Below are 19927 nucleotides of genomic sequence, written 5' to 3' on the forward strand. Positions count from 1 at the left end.
TGGTCAATACAGTGGAAAATCACAATTTAACTCTCCAAGCATCCATTTTATAAAACGCCTAAGAAATGCAGCTTGACACGAGGCCGTTCAACTAGGCCTAAGACCTCGCTAAGTCAAGGTCTACAATTATTCAAAGCTAATACATAACACATAACCCTTAATGTGACATATTACTATATTAATCAAACAGGAGCTCAACATATTCATATTAATAGGCCATCAATGAGTACACTTCCTGAATATTGACGGCCACTCACGTGGGCACCACATCAAATACATGCATTATTTTCCTCTATGTTAATACGTTTTTGATGCAGAATAAACACTGAGAATACGTGAATATTCATTAATAAATTAATTAATAAACTCAGCGTTAACATTAACAAACCATAATTTTCATAACTTACCATATTTTATTGATTTCTCTTTGGTGATTTGTTATCCATGTGTACTTTTATCTGATGCACGTGTCACTTAATGTTGTTTTTTTATATCCTTTGTCCGTCTGGCTGATTGGTGTTGGTACCATTGTAATTGAAGAATTTTTTTGTTGTTGAAAAAATAGTTACTGCCCCTAGGACCTGCCACAGAAGTGCCTCCTTCATTATGGTTATACGGAGGTTGGCAGAGGTCTTTGATATTTACCTTCCCACTCATGAGGTATCAACAGCAGCCCCCACAAGTCAACCAATCTAGGCATCACTTTTGTGGCTGCAACAGTAGTACCCATCGGAGAGGGTGAGAGTGACACCAGGCAGCTCAGTCCTCAACAGCCCCAGCTGCTACCCTCTCCAAGCCTCCATAGCTTGCCTTTACCCGCACCCATCCACCAGTAGGAAGCAGGGTTCAAAACATCCTATCAGAGTGGCATGCAATAACTTCAGATATGTTTGTTCAAATTGTTCAGCAGGGTTATTCTCTACCATTTCTCTAAACTCAGCTGCACGTAGTGCAATCCTCAGGATCGCTAACTCAGGACCATCTGTCACTCTTGCAGTGGGAAGTGCATGCTCCTTTGACCAAAATAGAAAGAGAGGGTTCCGGCACCAGAAGTCCATTGTGGTTGTTATACTTGCTGCTTCCGAGTGCTAAAAAAGGATGGGGGCATCCATCCCATGAGACATTCTCCCTCTGAAAGCCATTCTGTAAAAAGACAAGTTCAAGCTGCTCCCCATGGCCTAGGTCTTGTCTGGCCTCGACCCTGAATACTGGATGGTAGCGCTGGACCTGCAGAGATCTTAATTTCGCATCCACCCTGCAGGCCCACAAGTGTTACCTTCAGTTTAAGGTAGGCTATGAGCATATTCAGTTCAGCATGCTCCCCTTTGGCCTCACCAGTGCCCCTTGGGTGTTCACAAGTAATGGTAGTGGTTGTAGCACATCTTCAAAGGTTGAGGGTCCCAATCTTTCCCTGCTCTCATCATTGGTTGTTAAAGGTGGGTTCACCTCGGATATTCACCTCCCACCTCCAGACTACAGCAAAATTCCTAACAATGTTAGGGCTTAGTGTCAATGTACCGAAGTGAAACCTGAATTTTTCACAGACACTTCCATTCATCAGAGCCATTCTGTTCATGTTTCAGTTTCCAGTCTATCCCTCAAAGAAAAGTGCAATATATTTGGGCTATGATCCCATTGTATCAACCTCTGACCTGGTTCTAAGTGACTATGACTCTGAGGCTGCTGGGACTGATGACCTCCTGTATCCTGCTGGTCCAGTACAGAAGACAGCCTATGTGGGTGCTGCAATGAGATTGTAGTGTGGTTAGTTTTACGTCTCCTTTGCGCATTAGCTTCAGGCTTTAGGCCTTTGTGCACTTTGCCCTGGATGTATTTTATTCATTTGCTTGCAGCTTAGAGCCTCTGTGCACTTTGCTCTAAATGCTTTTTATTAGGCTTCGTACTGTTATTTTTCAAATAGCCAGTTCTACGGTCTTGTTTTATATTCATATCACACTGTTTAGCCTACTTCAGCACTGGAGTTCTCCATAACACATTCTTGTTCACTCTGTGCTTCAGTCAAGGATACAGTCTGGTACATTGCCGATAGACGTGGTAGGAGTTTAGTCTTTGGCATTCCTGCGTAGGGACATTTTGTGATCACGCTGACATGTTAGTTATAAAAACACTTCCTTGTCCCAATACACGCAAGAGGGAGATTCCGACCAGGGAACCACAACTAGACGCTGACTGCCTCATTGCAGATGCTGAACCAGATCACAGGCCTTTGCTCAGGTATGAGGGTTTATGTCTCCCGAGGGACTCAGAAAGGCAAGTTAGAAGCTGTTGGAAAATGGGTTATTGGTAGGGCAGGTAGGTACCTACACCTAGCAACAAGCCACTAACCTCCACATAGGTACAGTTAGGTCTCAGTAAATTAATCCCAGCTCAACCCTTGGTAGCTTGGCAACGAGCGTCAAGGCTTAACTTAGGAGACAAAGTGTAAAGCATTCAAATATCACAAAACAGTAATTAAATAAAACACAGGAAACAGTTTAAAAATCCAAAACCAATTTATGAAAATAGTTTATATTTTTATCTTTAAAATGACACAAAAACGATTAAAATTGGTTCAGGGGAACCGGAGATATGAATTTTTAAAGAATTATTACTTTTCTAGCGCTTAGAAACAAAAAGCGCCAATCGGGTCATCTGGTTGCACCTCGACCGGGGCAAAGTCAAACTTTCAGGCCGACCGCGATGGAGCCCTGCTCGGCTACAGGTCGCGGGAGGCCTCGGTTAAAAAGTTACCTTCTGACTTAGTCTTTATTTTGAAGTTTTTCTTCACCGGGACGAACCTGCCAGTTGAATCCGACCTCCTGGAGCCCTTGTCCGGATACGCGATGTGGGTTTCCTCGGTGGAGACTTTTACCTTCGGACTTAGTCGTTTTTTCGAGATGAAAATCCTTCGACCGGGGTAAACCTGGATCTTGATCCGACGTCCATGGAGCCCTTCTCGGATACGATGGCTGGGAGGTCCCGGTCAACTTTTTACGTTCGGACTTAGTCTCTTTTTTGGATGTTTTTCTTTACCGGGACGAACCACGAAGTCAGGCCGGGTCGCGGTTGAGGCAAGCCGGCTAGAATTTCCGCGGCGGGTCGGTCCCTCTCTGGAGCTTTTTTCCAAAAATTCTCAAATCTTTTCCAAACTTCTGGGGCTTCACCCAGATGTTCTTTTAAGGTTCTTTTGGGGTCCACAGCTCACCCCAAGGGTCCAGAAGTTCTGTGATGGTCCTTGGGGGGTGCGGACTTCAACTCCCAGAATGCACCTGGCGCAAACTCCTTTTTGGCCACTGGACAGTGGTCAGCTGGTCGCTTTCTTCAGGAGTTGGTGCAGGGGACTCTGGTTAGCAATTTTTCACCTGTAGCAAACAGGGAGTCCCTCCTTGAACCAGTTGAAGCCAGGCAAAGTCCTTCTTGTGGTGAAGCCCAAGTGTGCAGCTGGTGCAGTCCTTCTGAGTGCAGGGTCCAGGTGCAGGCCAGGGGTCCAGCAGGGCAGTCCTTCTTCTTCTTTAGTTCCTTTCTTGTTGAATTCTGGAGGGGATCTGAGGCGTGGGTGCAGGTCTGCCAGTTTTATCCTTGCTCCTGGGTAAAAAGCAGGGGGGCCCTGGTTCTCCAATCAGGGACAGGGTCGTCCCCCTGTGATGACCACTTCCTGGGAAGTGTGGCAAAAATCCATCCCAGAAGGCAACAGTCTCTAAAAATCCAACATGGATGAATCTGATTTTTGGATGTTACATCTGGCTGAGCCCACCCACTGGTGTGGCTAAAAATCATAAACACACCCCTCTCCTGCCCTCTCCTAATCTAATCAAGGGGGCACCTAATTGTCTGGGGTTGCAGGATGTGGGGGTGTTGCTGGGTGCTCCAAATGTCCTTCTCTGCCTTTGAAGACCAGTTTGGAAGCCCTCCCCCTTCCTGCCTCACCATCTGCTGAGGGGAGATTCTCTCCCCCAAGCACATTCCTTTGTGTGAAGTCAGGCCACTTCACACCTCATCAAGGTAGCCTGGCAGAAGCTGCTGCAGGCTGGCCAATCAGAGCACAACAGCAAAAACAATGCAGAGCTGAAATTGGCAACTTTTTAGGTAAAGTCTAAACTTTTTACCTGAACTAGTTATATTAAATCCAACAACTGGAAGTTGTTGGATTTATTACAACAATTAATTTGATACCAAATTCTTGGTATGCAACATTTAAGGAGACTTTAAAATTTAAAATAAAGTCTGCCCATTCTAGCCTATGAAGGCCATTTACTTCAGTGAGGGAAAAACGAATTTGGCTGTTTTTACCTCACCAGGGCTTATAAATCTATTTTTATAAAGTCCCTGCTTATAGTTACATGGCACCCAGCCCTAGGGGCACATAGGGCACACCTTAGGGGTGACTTATATGTAAAAATAAGGTAGTTTAAGACTTTGGAAGTACCTTTAATTCCAAAGTCGAATTTGCATATAACTTTAATTTAAAAGCAGCCAGCAAAGCAGGCCTGCCTTTAAAATGACACTGGGCACCTCAGCAGTGCACCTAGGTGTGCACCACCTATACTGTGGTCCCTAAACCTACTTGCCCTACCATATACTAGGGACTTATAGGTAGGTTAACTTAGCCAATTATAATTAGCCTAATTTGCATATCCATTTTACACAGAGCACAGGCCCTGGGACTGGTTAGCAGTACCCAGGGCACCATCAAAGTCAGGAAAACACCAGCAAAAAGAGGAAAATGGGGGCAAAAAGTTATGGGGCCTCTGCAATCAGCCCTGTTTTCTCACACAACCCCCCCCCCAGCCCACACGCCCAGGAGACTCAGCCCAACCCTGGGAGAGTCTTCCTGGCTTGTTAGGCGAGGAAGACAGTGAAGAAAACTGGCTGTCCCTTTGCAGGGCCTACTCTGCCTTATATCCTCCTGTCAGGGTCACTCCCTATGGGTAGTGAAGCCATCCCAACAGTAAAAGGACCCAACTCAAACTGAAACTTTCCTCTAGGGGGGTCTTCCTCCTTTCTCTCTGCCAACTTGGGTAGTGAGGTGCCCACCTCCCCTACTCCTAACTTTGCTAGGGCAACACCTAGCTTACCCAAAGAGGTCACCCAACACTTGATCAACCCCACCATGACCAATAGGGTCAGGGGGCCTACTTTGCTATTGGCCCTGGGGTCTGCCTCCCAGGCCAAGTACATTGCTGCCAGGAAGGCTAGCACCCAGCAGAGGCTACTGACAGCTGTCAGTACCCAGAACCACACCCTAAGCTCTTCACTGACAGGTGGCTGAGCTGCTTTAGGGGCATCTTTGGGGTCCTGGCACCCCTCTTGCTGTCTAGAGTGGGGGGCTACCACCTCCTGTGGCAGACACCCTCCTTCCACTCTCTCTTCTGTCAGTGCAGGGGCAACACCCTGCATCTGGACAGCTGCCTGACTACTCAGGACTTCCTTGGGGTCAGGTGAGGCCTCACCAGTGCCAACTCTGGGCTCCCCCCTTACTGGGGCCGAGGGCCCTTGGCTCCCTGGAACTCTCTTTAAGAGTGGCCTACCCTTCCTTTTCTTCTTTCCTTTTCTTGGGGACCCCCGTCTCCTAACTGTAGGGACTGACTCCCCAGGACTTTGGGTTGGGGGGGCGCCCTGGGCGACCACCCCATCTGTGACCAGACATACCTCTGGGAGGTCATTGCCCAGGATACAATCTAGGGGAAGGTCAGCACTGACTACCACCCTAAGCCAGTCAAGGATACCCTCCCTCTCTAGGGGCACTATGGCTACAGGTTTGGAGGTGACCTCCCCTGTGGCTATCCTGACTTTCTTTGTCTTTCCTGGGACATACATGTCTGGGGTCACTAACCGGTCACTCACTATAGTGTGACTGGCACAGGTGTCTCTCAGGCCAGTGGTAGGGATCCCATTCACTTGAATGTGGTGGAAGTGCCTACTCCCACCCTCAGGGATCACCAGCTTACCATCTGGTCCTGTCTCCCAGCACAATGCTAGGAGGACTTCATCATCTGAGGAATCCTCCTCTATGGCTACACTGGACAGCCCAGTGCTAACCACCTTCTTTGGACAGGCTGCATCTCCTCTGAAGTGACCTGTCTGCTGACAGTCAAAGCAAGCCCTACTGTCCAAGAGCTTTTTTAACCCTGGGTCTCCCTGTCTCTGCTTGTCAGAGTGGGAGTGGGATTTACTCTCCTCCTTCTTAGGGTTCTGGGGTACAGAGGGAGTCTCTGTGGTGGGCTTACCACCTCCCTCCTTAGGTTTTTGGGGACCTGTCCCCCCCTTCTTGGAGTCTCCCCCCTGGGACTTGACAACCACCCTGGTTCTCAACCACTCATCAGCTGCCTCCCCTAGCTCTCTAGGGTTGGTCTGCTTAGAGTCCACTAGATGCTGGCGTAACCTTTCTTGGATACAATTGGTCAAGATGTGCTCTCTCATGATCAGATTGTATAACCCCTCATAAGTATCTACTTTGTTACCAATAATCCAGCCCTCTAGTGCCTTTAGTGAAATGTCCACAAAGTCAACCCAAGACTGGGTACTGACCTTCTGGGTGTCCCTGAACTTCATTCTATATTGCTCTGGGGTCAGACCAAACTTCTTGGCTAAGCACCTCTTCATACTAGGGTATGAATCTGCCTCCTCCCCCCTTAAGGTCAGAAGCCTATCCCTCCCTGAGTTGGGGACCAACTCCCACAAAAGGGAACCCCAGTATTGAGGCCTAACCCTTCTCATTTGGAGTGCCCTCTCAAAGGCCCCCAGCCACTTATCTATGTCATCCCCCTCTACATAAGCAGGAACCACCCCCTTGGGTAATCTGGGGCAAACTCCCCCACCCATGGACACCTCAACTTCTTTATCACTGCCTCCATCTCTTTTCTCTTTGTATGCCCACTTTTTCTTTTCTAGGGCCAGCTTCTCTGATTCCAAAGCTATGTATGCTAGCTGGGCCTCCAGCTCTCTTTCTCTGATGGATGGGTTCTCTCCTCCTGAAAGGACCCCCTTCCCACCACTAGCTTTGTGTCTGCCCCTAGTGACTGTATTTACTGAGGACCGTTCTTCCTCATCCTCACTTGGGCTCAGATGCCTTCCCTCCCCTGAGTGGTTAGAGCTTGCATCCTCCCTTCTTTCTCCCTCCTCTGGAGCTTCTTCTGACTCTACCTCTTGGGCCTTAGCCCATGCTGTCAGGGATGTGATAAGGATTTGCTTCCTGAGATCAGTGGTTGTAGGCAACCCTCTTTCAATACACAACCCCCTAAGCTGGACTACTGTCAGTGTGGGTAGGCTAGCCAGATCAAGCTCCATGGTTCCCTAGTTTTCTGTCAACAAAAACTTTTTGCAAAAATTGGAAACAAGAATTTAGAAAAATTACAAAAATTCAATAATTGAAATTAATCCAAATTAAAAATTAAAAACAATTTTTGCACTAGGACAATTTAAAGGATTTTTAATTTGTTTTACCTAAAACTGTAACGTGATATTGAACACAAGTACAGGATCCCGTTGCTGCTTCCAATTATGTTGGAAAATGGGTTATTGGTAGGGCAGGTAGGTACCTACACCTAGCAACAAGCCACTAACCTCCACATAGGTGCAGTTAGGTCTCAGTAAATTAATCCCAGCTCAACCCTTGGTAGCTTGGCAACGAGCGTCAAGGCTTAACTTAGGAGACAAAGGGGGTCATTCTGACCCCGGTGGTCTTAGACCGCCGGGGCCAGGGTCGGCGGGAGCACCGCCAACAGGCCGGCGGTGCCCCGCAGGGCATTCTGACCGCGGCGGTAAAGCCGCGGTCGGACCGGCAACACTGCCGGTCTCCCGCCAGTGTACCGCCGCCCTTTTGAATCCTCCAAGGCGGCGCAGCTAGCTGCGCCGCCGAGGGGATTCCGACCCCCCCTACCGCCATCCAGTTCCCGGTGGTCCGCCCGCCGGGAACCGGATGGCGGTAGGGGGGGTCGCGGGGCCCCTGGGGGCCCCTGCAGTGCCCATGCCTCTGGCATGGGCACTGCAGGGGCCCCCGTAAGAGGGCCCCTACAAGTATTTCACTGTCTGCTTGGCAGACAGTGAAATACGCGACGGGTGCAACAGCACCCGTCGCACCTTTCCACTCCGCTGGCTCGATTACGAGCCGGCATCCTCGTGGGAAGGGAGTTTTTCCCTGGGCTGGCGGGCGGTCTTTTGGCGACCGCCCGCCAGCCCAGGGAAAAACTTAGAATACCCTCCGCGGTCTTTCGACCGCGGAGCGGTATTTCGGAGGGGGGTACTCTGGCGGGCGGCCTCCGCCGCCCGTCAGGGTCAGAATGACCCCCAAAGTGTAAAGCATTCAAATATCACAAAACATTAATTAAATAAAACACAGGAAACAGTTTAAAAATCCAAAACCAATTTATAAAAATAGTTTATATTTTTATCTTTAAAATGACACAAAAACGATTAAAATCGGTTCAGGGGAACCGGAGATATGAATTTTTAAAGAATTATTACTTTTCTAGCGCTTAGAAACAAAAAGCGCCAATCGGGTCATCTGGTTGCACCTCGACCGGGGCAAAGTCAAACTTTCAGGCCGACCGCGATGGAGCCCTGCTTGGCTACAGGTCGCGGGAGGCCTCGGTTAAAAAGTTACCTTCTGACTTAGTCTTTATTTTGAAGTTTTTCTTCACCGGGACGAACCTGCCAGTTGAATCCGACCTCCTGGAGCCCTTGTCCGGATACGCGATGTGGGTTTCCTCGGTGGAGACTTTTACCTTCGGACTTAGTCGTTTTTTCGAGATGAAAATCCTTCGACCGGGGTAAACCTGGATCTTGATCCGACGTCCATGGAGCCCTTCTCGGATACGATGGCTGGGAGGTCCCGGTCAACTTTTTACGTTCGGACTTAGTCTCTTTTTTGGATGTTTTTCTTTACCGGGACGAACCACGAAGTCAGGCCGGGTCGCGGTTGAGGCAAGCCGGCTAGAATTTCCGCGGCGGGTCGGTCCCTCTCTGGAGCTTTTTTCCAAAAATTCTCAAATCTTTTCCAAACTTCTGGGGCTTCACCCAGATGTTCTTTTAAGGTTCTTTTGGGGTCCACAGCTCACCCCAAGGGTCCAGAAGTTCTGTGATGGTCCTTGGGGGGTGCGGACTTCAACTCCCAGAATGCACCTGGCGCAAACTCCTTTTTGGCCACTGGACAGTGGTCAGCTGGTCGCTTTCTTCAGGAGTTGGTGCAGGGGACTCTGGTTAGCAATTTTTCACCTGTAGCAAACAGGGAGTCCCTCCTTGAACCAGTTGAAGCCAGGCAAAGTCCTTCTTGTGGTGAAGCCCAAGTGTGCAGCTGGTGCAGTCCTTCTGAGTGCAGGGTCCAGGTGCAGGCCAGGGGTCCAGCAGGGCAGTCCTTCTTCTTCTTTAGTTCCTTTCTTGTTGAATTCTGGAGGGGATCTGAGGCGTGGGTGCAGGTCTGCCAGTTTTATCCTTGCTCCTGGGTGAAAAGCAGGGGGGCCCTGGTTCTCCAATCAGGGACAGGGTCGTCCCCCTGTGATGACCACTTCCTGGGAAGTGTGGCAAAAATCCATCCCAGAAGGCAACAGTCTCTAAAAATCCAACATGGATGAATCTGATTTTTGGATGTTACATCTGGCTGAGCCCACCCACTGGTGTGGCTAAAAATCATAAACACACCCCTCTCCTGCCCTCTCCTAATCTAATCAAGGGGGCACCTAATTGTCTGGGGTTGCAGGATGTGGGGGTGTTGCTGGGTGCTCCAAATGTCCTTCTCTGCCTTTGAAGACCAGTTTGGAAGCCCTCCCCCTTCCTGCCTCACCATCTGCTGAGGGGAGATTCTCTCCCCCAAGCACATTCCTTTGTGTGAAGTCAGGCCACTTCACACCTCATCAAGGTAGCCTGGCAGAAGCTGCTGCAGGCTGGCCAATCAGAGCACAGCAGCAAAAACAATGCAGAGCTGAAATTGGCAACTTTTTAGGTAAAGTCTAAACTTTTTACCTGAACTAGTTATATTAAATCCAACAACTGGAAGTTGTTGGATTTATTACAACAATTAATTTGATACCAAATTCTTGGTATGCAACATTTAAGGAGACTTTAAAATTTAAAATAAAGTCTGCCCATTCTAGCCTATGAAGGCCATTTACTTCAATGAGGGAAAAACGAATTTGGCTGTTTTTACCTCACCAGGGCTTATAAATCTATTTTTATAAAGTCCCTGCTTATAGTTACATGGCACCCAGCCCTAGGGGCACATAGGGCACACCTTAGGGGTGACTTATATGTAAAAATAAGGTAGTTTAAGACTTTGGAAGTACCTTTAATTCCAAAGTCGAATTTGCATATAACTTTAATTTAAAAGCAGCCAGCAAAGCAGGCCTGCCTTTAAAATGACACTGGGCACCTCAGCAGTGCACCTAGGTGTGCACCACCTATGCTGTGGTCCCTAAACCTACATGCCCTACCATATACTAGGGACTTATAGGTAGGTTAACTTAGCCAATTATAATTAGCCTAATTTGCATATCCATTTTACACAGAGCACAGGCCCTGGGACTGGTTAGCAGTACCCAGGGCACCATCAAAGTCAGGAAAACACCAGCAAAAAGAGGAAAATGGGGGCAAAAAGTTATGGGGCCTCTGCAATCAGCCCTGTTTTCTCACAGAAGCTTAACATGCTGTGCTCGAAAAAGAACAAGCAGAGGGAGAGAAGAAACTATTAGACACCATGATAGCGTTGTTCTTATGTTTTACTCTCCTGGTGACTATTTCAATCCTACTGTGTTGTATGGTTCTGGTTATTGCGGCTCACGCCTTATTATCTAAAATGATAATCTTATTAGCTAATAAAACGCCTTATCTATTAAAACATTATATAAAACTTATACTGCCTTTGTCATTTGTATATGAGATCATACTGTAAATGAGAGAGTTGGTTTGGATCTGAGTGACCACGACTTCCCTGAGAAGTTCCAAAGATGTCATGCACTCGGCTGCCCAATCATCTCTTCCCCTTGGGAGAAATGAGGCACTGCTAGTTAGCCGGAGCAAAAACCGGATTTAGGGTTACAGAGTTCCTTACACGTGGGTCAGACTCAGTCCCCCACACCGTGATCGATCCTGCTGCCTAGAAATCCAGTAGTCTCATTTAGGATAATGAGAGCCCACGTGACAAGATCTGAAGTCTCAGTAGATGCAGGACCAGTGGGATCTTTACGATCTGGTGTAGATTTCAAAGGAGACTGCAAAAGATGTGCAGTGTTGACTGTGGGACCGCAATTGGGTCAGTGGCAGAGCCCTCTTCTTACCCCACCCAGAGCTCAGTGTTGACCGATGCATCACTTCTGGGTTGGGGAGCCCATTTTTCAGAGTTTGAGAAGAGTCATTTGGTCTCGGATGGTGGCCTGTCTCCATATCTGCGTTCTGGAGCTAAGTCATCCACTTGCCAATTAAAGACTTCCTCCCTCCCATCAAAGGGAAACTGGTAGAGGTGCTCAGGGACAACTCCACTGCAACGTAGTTCTTCAACAACTATTTGGGGGCTATGCCAGAAAGGTTTGTCTCTCTAGGCATGACTAGTCCGCCAAGGAATTTTCCTGGTGACACTCCACTTAGTGGGTTTCATGAATGTAGTAATAGACAGGTTAAGCTGCAGTTAGATTCAGACTGGATACAAGGCCTTTTCTACAAATGGAGTGAGCCCTGGCTTGATCTCTTCGCCATTCCCAAGAATGCGCAATGTAAAACAATTGGTGTGTTGGAGTTTCTAATGTGACTCTCACACAGAGACACGTTCTGCATAGAATAGAACCAGGGACTCCTGTACGCCTTTCCGCTGCTACCTCTCCTGCCCAGAGTTATGAAGAAGATCAGGACCCACATGGCCCAAGTCATCCTAGTGGTTCTGGACTCGGTACACAGATCCCCAACTCCTAGGAATGTGCATCTGTCCTCCAATCAGGCTGCCCCTTCAGAATCTCCTGTCGCAGCTGCAGGGCAGGTTCCTGCACCTGAGCCTGCCCAACCTCCACATCAATGCTTGTAGATTGAGCATACAGCCTTCCTCCAGAAGTGGTGGATGTCATCTAGGCAGCCAGGCATCCCAAAAATCAGTATATATCTGTGCATTCTTCTAAAAGGATTGATCCACTACAGACCAAGCTGTCTGACATTTTGTCTGTTTTGTTCCTAGTCCAGCCAGGCTTTGGGAACTGTTAAAGGGTATTTGTCTGCTCTTTCTGCCTTTTCTCCAGTTGATTATGCAGTTCCTCAAAGGATTGCAACATATGTTTCCCCTTCTCCTTTTGCTATGCCCAGTGAGATTTAAATGTGGACCTCACATTCCTTATGTGTAAGCGTTTTCAGTCCCTCCACAGTTGTGCTCTCAGATTCCTTATCCTATCCCTCATTACAGCCTTTCTTGATGCAATAACATTGGTGCAGCAGATCAGCGACCTTCAGGCTCTTTCTGTCAACCTGTGTTACACTGTGTACTACCCTGACAAGCTGATCCTCCAGACGTGCTTCCTCCATTCGAAAGGTGGTGACTCCATTACAAGTTGGTGAGACCATCACCCTTCCAGCATTCATTGCTCCACGTCACCCCACCCCACAAAGGAAGAGGAAAGCCCACACTGTAGGGATCGTAAAATAACCCTCCGCTTCTATACCGATAATACCAAATGACATGGGGTGGATATTCAGCTCTTTATCAGGTTCACTGGAGCAAAGAAATGCAAAGATATACAGAAGAGGACCAATTCAAGTTGGATTGTACCCTGCATTGTGATCTGCTATACATTGGCTAAAAATCAACCTCCTGAAGGCTTGCCGGCTCATTCAGCCGGAGCCAATTCATTGCCCTCTGTGGTGCATTTTCTAGGGATGTCAGGCTGCAATGTGGGTGTCACTCTGAATGTTCATGAGGCACTGTGGTCTGACAGCCGGGTCTGCGGAGAAGGGCACATCACATCAAGAGCAGAACATCAATGCTGATCCGCCAGCATGCAGGGGGTACTATTAATTTTTTTTTAAAAAATCTAGATCCAGTCTGACGTCTGGGGAAATATTCAAAAGGTGATTAGTCTGTTGTAGAGATATAGGCCCTCATTACGACTTTGGCTGTCTTTTCCAAAGACCGCCGAAGATGCCGGTGCCATAATACCGCCAGTGCTGGTGGGCTTAAGACAGCTCTAATACAACTGATATCTGACTTCCACCCGAAATCGGGTGGAATTCCGAGACCAGTCATGCTGGTCGTTGGCGGTGCAGATGCTGTACTGCCACCGGAACACCACGCCAAAAAGAGACTGCACACTGTATTACAACCCGTAATACGGTTTGGCGGTGTCCAGATGGTGAGGTTTTCCCGCTGGTGGAAGCTCCAGAACCTGTCCCCTCCCAGACGACTTCCTTGATGGACGAGATAAGTGAATCATCCGACAGGGGAGGGAGGGATGACGTGAATGCAGGGGGGGTGTTTGTGGGTGTGTGTTAGTGATTTTTGTGGGTGGGGTGAGTGAGTGTCTGGATGGGGTGAATGATTATTTGTGGATGGGGTGGGGGTGAGTGAGTGATGGGGTGGGGGGTGAGTGAGTGATGGGGAAGGGGGTGAGTGGATGGGGAGGGGTAGTGTTTGGGGAGGGAGTGAGCGAGTGTGGATGGGGAGGGGCGTGAGTGCGTGTGGATGGGTGTGAGCGATTGAGTGCGTGAATGTGATTGAGCGGCTGGTAGGGGTGCGTGCATGTATGTATGTGTGTGCATATGTGTATAAGTGGACGGGGTAGGGTGGTGCATGTTTGTGTGAGTGGAAGGGGAGGGTGGTGCGTGTTTGTATGAGTGGACGGGAAGGGTGGTGCATGTTTGTGTGAGTGAACAGGGAGAGCAGGTGAGTGCGTGTATGTGGTGCAGGTAGGAGGGGGTGTGAATGTATGTATGCGTTGGGGGAGTGGATGTGAATGTAGATATGTGCTGGGGGAAGGGGTGTGAATGTATGTATGCACAGGTGAGGTGGTGTGAATGTATGTATGCGCTGGGTAGGGGTGTGTGAATGTATGTATGGGGTGGGGTGTGTGAATGTATGTATGCGCTGGGGAAGGGGAGGTGTGAATGTATGTATGCGCTGGGGAGGAGTTTATGTATGTATGTGCCGGGGCAGGGGACTGAATGCGTGCTTAAGTGCAGTATTTGTGTATACATGTTAGTGTGAATGGGGATGTATGACGTGAGTGAGTGGGGGTGTTTGTGTGTGGGAGTATGTGAGTGCATGTGAGCAGGTATGTGGACGTGCGTGCGAGTGTATCCGGGCGACAGGAATGCTTATTCCTCCCGCTGGTGTGCTATACCACCAGCTTTTCTATGGAGAAGTGACTGGCAGTCTCCCACCTCGTGATACCACTAGCGGTATGACGCCATCTGCCGTGATGGAGGTGCTCACCTCCAGCATGGCAGACAGCAGTAATGTGGCGGGACGGGTGAAGGCTTGGCAGTTTGGCTTCAGCCAAACCGGCAAACTCCTAATTTGGCGGTATTCACCGCAGGCCTGTCGGCAATGACAGTGCCACCGCGGCTCTTGCGGTCTTTGGCCATAGTCTCTACTAGAAAGAGCATTACCAAAGGTAGTAACTTCTTTTAGCAATTTCCTGAATTTCAGAAAGAATCCATGTGTAAAGACATAAGTAGAGACTTTCAGAGGGATGAGCCTTAACGTTGAGTGTCATTCATTTGATTTTGTTGTAGTTAGTTGGAGGGACTGGCAAAACGTTTAGTTTGGAGGACATTAAACATTTGGTAGGAAGAATAGGCAAATTGGAGCTGGGCCACACAAGGCTTTGCGGACAAGGTGCATTTATTTGAAATGTATTCATTATTGTTTTTGCCTCTGTGGCCATTCTGCTTTTCTTTCTTTTGTACTTGTTTCTGCTTCTATGCCCGTTTTGCTCTGACCAGTTTTTGTGCCCCCCAGCCGCCCTCCTATGCTCTTCCCACCACCCTTCTCTCCTTACATGCTTTTCCTGTGTGGCCTCTTCCCACTGCTTTCTTGCCCCTCCCTAGCCCAATCCCCTTATGCTCCTTCCCTCCTAAGACCTACCTAATGGCCACCGCTGTGCAACTCCATTGCAAAAAGAACATATGATGGACACAATGAGGAACAAATCAAACATTTACCCTCAGTCACAGATCTGGGTTTATTCCATCATATTTTTTTGCTCGCCATGCCATTCCATTTTGGACCCAACATATGCACCTGCTCCCCATGGGAACAGTCGAACCCGAACTTCCTGGCCAGGTCCTCTCTGGACCAGAAAGAAGCAACCTGGAGCCAGGTTGGGAGTATCACCCCTCATCAGCCGGTAAAGCTTAAATCTGGTTGCATAGCATGCATGGGACCCACAACTGGGCATACCCTTCTCACTTAGGGCAACAAGTGCAAAAAGAACCGATGATGGACGGAATACGGAACAAATCAAACATTCGCCTCAGTCACAGATCTGGATTTAATCCATCAGTTTTTTGCTCACCATGCCATTCCAGTTTGGACCCAACCATATGCAAATCAGTGTTGACCTTTCTCCAGATGGGAACAATCCAGCCCAAACTGCCAGGCAGCCACTAGTAATAGCCACCACTACAGCCCTGCCAACCTGTTAGTCACTGCTGCCCCAACACATCGACGCACAGTAGGCCTTTTCTGCAGTGCTCTCTGCCCCTTCACCTGCAGCATCCACCCCCCATGCCACCCTCTGCACATACCACACCCCGTATCACCGGCATGCTTCTCAACACCGGACCCTCTGCAAGCATGCTACTGAGATCTGGGACCTCAACGACACCCACTCTTTAGACATCCTCTTCCTCAACAAAACCTGGCTCAACCAGTCCTTCACCCCACCATTGTCATGTGCTCCCACCCCCAGTTTCAGGGTCATCTACTATGACGGGCCCCCCATGGAGGAGGGGAGGGTGCCCGCAATCCTCCACAAAGATGCCATCACCATATCAGCATGCAACAATGCTTATGTAACACAGTCACTTCCAACTGCAGGTCAGCCACTCCAACGTCCATCACATGGGGCCTCGCTTGCCTACCGACCCCCACACCTCCTCCAACAACCGCCTCACTGATTTCATCACGCCCCTCACCAGATCTAATGACTTCCTCCTACTACATGACCTCAACATTCATCTTGAGAATCCCACGGACAGCAGCACGCACTGCAGACCTAGAAAGCCTCAACTACTTTGGCCTAACACAGCTCGTAGAAGGCCCAAGTCATGCTGCAGGACAGACTCTCAACCCAGTCTTCAAATACAGCAGTGAAATCACCTTCAGCCACGTCCTCCCACTTATATTCACAGACCACTCTATTGTGTATTTCTACATCAGCAACCCCACCCAACTATACACAAACCAACCGCCAGCAGACACACAAGGAGTTAGAATCTCCAATTTCACCTTCAAACCCAAGAAGCTCATCTGCAGAGTTCCCCCAAGGATCCTCCCTCAGCCTAACCCTGTTCATCATTGACAAGGCATTTCACCAGCATCACAACAACCCATGACATCAGCATTGTTTCCTACACCAGTGACAGTCGGCACACCTTCTCACTCACCAACATGAAAAACCACCTGGAACAGGTTCACTGCCCGCATGCCTGATTCACCAATCTGTGTGTGTGAGAACTGCCTCAAGCTCACAGACAAAAGAAAGGCCCTGAACTTCATAAATAAGAACTTCCCTTCGGCCTCCTCCTGGTGGACACCCAACCTGGGGCCTACACTGACCCCCGCAGACAATGCCAGAAACCTTGCACTTATCCTCAGCGACAAGCTCTTGATGAGCAAACAAGTCAACGTCATGAGCTTATCCTGCTGCCCCATCCTCAGAATTCTTCACAAAATTTTCAAATGGCTCCCCATGCACAATAGAGTCACCCAGGCCTTAATCACCAGCAGACTTGACTACAACGCATTTTACGTCTGCATATCCGGCCAACTCACTCAAAGACTCCAAATCATCACGAATGAAACAACCAGATTCTCCTAGACAGTCTCAAAGAATTGCAATTAGGAAATCTCCTTCCTAAAATTCGTGCATATGGCCCATATTTGGCAGACACACTGGCGTCAGCAGGTCTTCTGACACTATCCAATTGCCTTATAGGCCCCTCTGGCCCTGGTGGTGCCTTACTGCGATCTTTGTCCCCTTGGTTTGATGAATAAAAAATCAAAAGTAATGTAATCATGGATCACATTATTCTACGGATTCTGTGAATTACCCACCTTGTTGGAAAAGCATTATCTAAAAGCAATGGATAGTCTCAAATTTGTAGTGCGGTTTCAGAAATCCAGGTGTCATATTTTGATTCTGCTTTACTTTATTCCTGTTTTTTGCACTTATAATTCAAAATATTTAGTGGCCCACTGGAGTACCACGGCCATACATTCCTTGAGATATGTTTTATTATAATCACCACCGATAGGTGGGTGCCTGGAAGTTTTGTGATAATAAGTAAATACAGAGTTATGTTGTGTGTTTATAATAAAAAAAGTATTGAAATGTTACGTTATCAAAAAGCTTTCCCAAAGGAGGTGGAAATAATCAAATCGGTCACCACTACCTACATATTCACTTTTGTTAACTTTTTTTGTGACATTTGAATTAAAAAGAAATCATCCCTTATATATAATAACGACCTAATGACAGTGTACTGCAAAAACGGGATAAAGTGACCAACCTGCACCATTTGTATTTTTTATAAATCATTCTTCATTTTTAAAAATCGTGGTGTATTTATGCAGGCTTATTCGGATTTGTGTTTACATTTTAATTGTGTGGCTTTCTGTGTTGGGTGTTACAAAAGTTATGCTAATCCATGCCTTTTTAAAACTTTTAGATGATTTATTCTTTAACTAGGTATGTTTGAGCAATGTGACATTACTTTTATGGAATCCAATGTTTACATTGCAAACATTGCGAGTGATAGCTGCACATTGGCTCAATGATTTCCCATTTGCCTTCTCCCCGGGAGACTTTCAAATCCCCCATACATTGCTTTAAACAATAAACAAAAAATAAAGGCTTGGTTCATTTGGAACCCATTCACCAATATCATACACGTTAATGAACAAAATCTTAGAATATGACATTTTAGATAATTTGTTAATGTAAAGAAGCGCACGTTATTCCACCAAAGCGCATTTCAGAAACAGAAACCTTTTGGCTAAGACAACACATCTACTAGTTTTTCATGTGGTTAATTTGGTTTGATTAATATGCCCAGGTGCATTGCTAACATATTAATGTCCATTCTTGATCTGAATGGAGAGCCGCTACTTGTTTCTTGTGGCGATACTGCATGTTTCCATGTATATGCTCCCTGCTGCATCTTTTTATTATTATTTCTTTTTGTTTTGTTTGTGTGTGTGTGTTTCTGCTATGTTTTCTTTTGCATTTTAGCTAAACTCAGACTTGCCATGCATGATGCCAGATCTAGCACTCACAGCAGATCCCTAGCTGATAAGAAGCTGCAAATCTGTATACGAAAAGCACGGAGTCTTCAGGAACGCATGCCGCCACCGCCGATTCAGCCGATACCGCAATCAGCATGCCCCATGCCACAGGGAGGCAGTGTAAACCAGTCTAAAAGGTAGTTGATGTGTACCCTCTTTCCCCTTTACTGGAAAAGGATCTGTCGTGTCACAATGCATACTGCTGGAAGTTCTGCAGCTTATTCAAAGTGAATCTGGTGATGACTGGAACAAACAGTTAGGGTCGTATTACCTTGGTCCGCTTACTTGTAAGGAATTGAGTCTGAAAGTGTGAAGGATGGAGAATTTTCTCCGGATGCCCAGGTTCTCTTTCCTGCTTTGCTTACATCCAACTCAAATATAATTTCAGTGACAACTCGAAACATCACAGCAAATGTATGAAAACAGTTTACTATTGCAGTGCCTTCTTTCTTGCCTCATCAAAAGGCTAGCACGAACACTTTAAATAGGACTTCGTTGCTTTGCCAATATTGCGATTACTTTACAAAGGCTTATAAGAAGCTGTATCACAAGCTTAAGATGTATTTTGCTTTATACTCTTCCTGCTAGAGGTGTATCATTATGTCTGGTGTGATGTTTTGATTTTGCCACTTGGAATACAGTTCAAGCATGCTTTTTGAAACATTAAGTGATGATGATATGATAAAATAGACCGCAACATCTACTGTAAAGTGCAGACTGCCAAATCTCGACTTTACATTAATATTTTCTTACACAAATGTAAGCACGAACTAGCACCCACTGTAAAACTCTTCTCCCCAATGTTTTCTACAGGAGGAGTTAAAATAGTAAGCCAGTCCTATTCTCCAGCTGGTGTGAAATGGACTTGAGATGATTTACACATTTAAATGTGAAATTTTTGTATGGAGAAACTATGTAAGTCAAGGCTTTGGCAAACTATATTTTTTACTTTAGTTCTTGGACTCCGTTTTTACGTTTCCACATGGAATCCCTGTTATCTCTTAACCGCTTTATTTATTCCAATTGTGTGTTTTAGACAACATGCACTCCAAGTTTAAGAGCAAACCCATACTGCCATTGGGCTTCAGAATCTGTTACCACACTTTATTCCTCGTCTGTTCAATTATTTTGCATGCATTCCTCTACATAGGTCTAAACCGAATCATGAATTCACTGTCTCAAGCACTGCTGCCATTTCCTTAGTGTGGTTTGGTATTGCAAGTACACATGTTACAATTTGGTTTAAAATTCACCTTTTAAAAACAAGCCAGATTGAAAATGAAAGTATTTTTCAAGAGAATATTTTTGCGATCTTTATTGTTAATTACAAAGGGGTATTGTTCTTTCCTAAGGGTACTGGGTGTTAGTGCAAGCACTTTTCTGTAAATCACAAACCAATAGAAGCTAATTTTACTTTTTTCAAGTGGCACGTCTTAGTCCTGCATTTTAAGAAAA

At 47.0% G+C, this 19927-nt stretch overlaps 1 protein-coding gene across 2 annotated transcripts in view; it reads left to right on the top strand.

Moving 5' to 3' along the window:
- Positions 1 to 19927, top strand: part of USP54 (ubiquitin specific peptidase 54) — a 1958070-nt gene that overhangs the window by 1365004 nt on the left and 573139 nt on the right. For both annotated transcript variants that reach the window (XM_069240548.1, XM_069240549.1), the window contains one exon: positions 18420 to 18609. In XM_069240548.1, coding sequence (XP_069096649.1) covers positions 18420 to 18609 — 190 coding nt within the window. The remainder of the gene's footprint in view (positions 1 to 18419; positions 18610 to 19927) is intronic.

This window comes from Pleurodeles waltl, chromosome 6 (assembly GCF_031143425.1).
Source record: "Pleurodeles waltl isolate 20211129_DDA chromosome 6, aPleWal1.hap1.20221129, whole genome shotgun sequence".
Lineage (NCBI taxonomy): Eukaryota > Metazoa > Chordata > Amphibia > Caudata > Salamandridae > Pleurodeles > Pleurodeles waltl.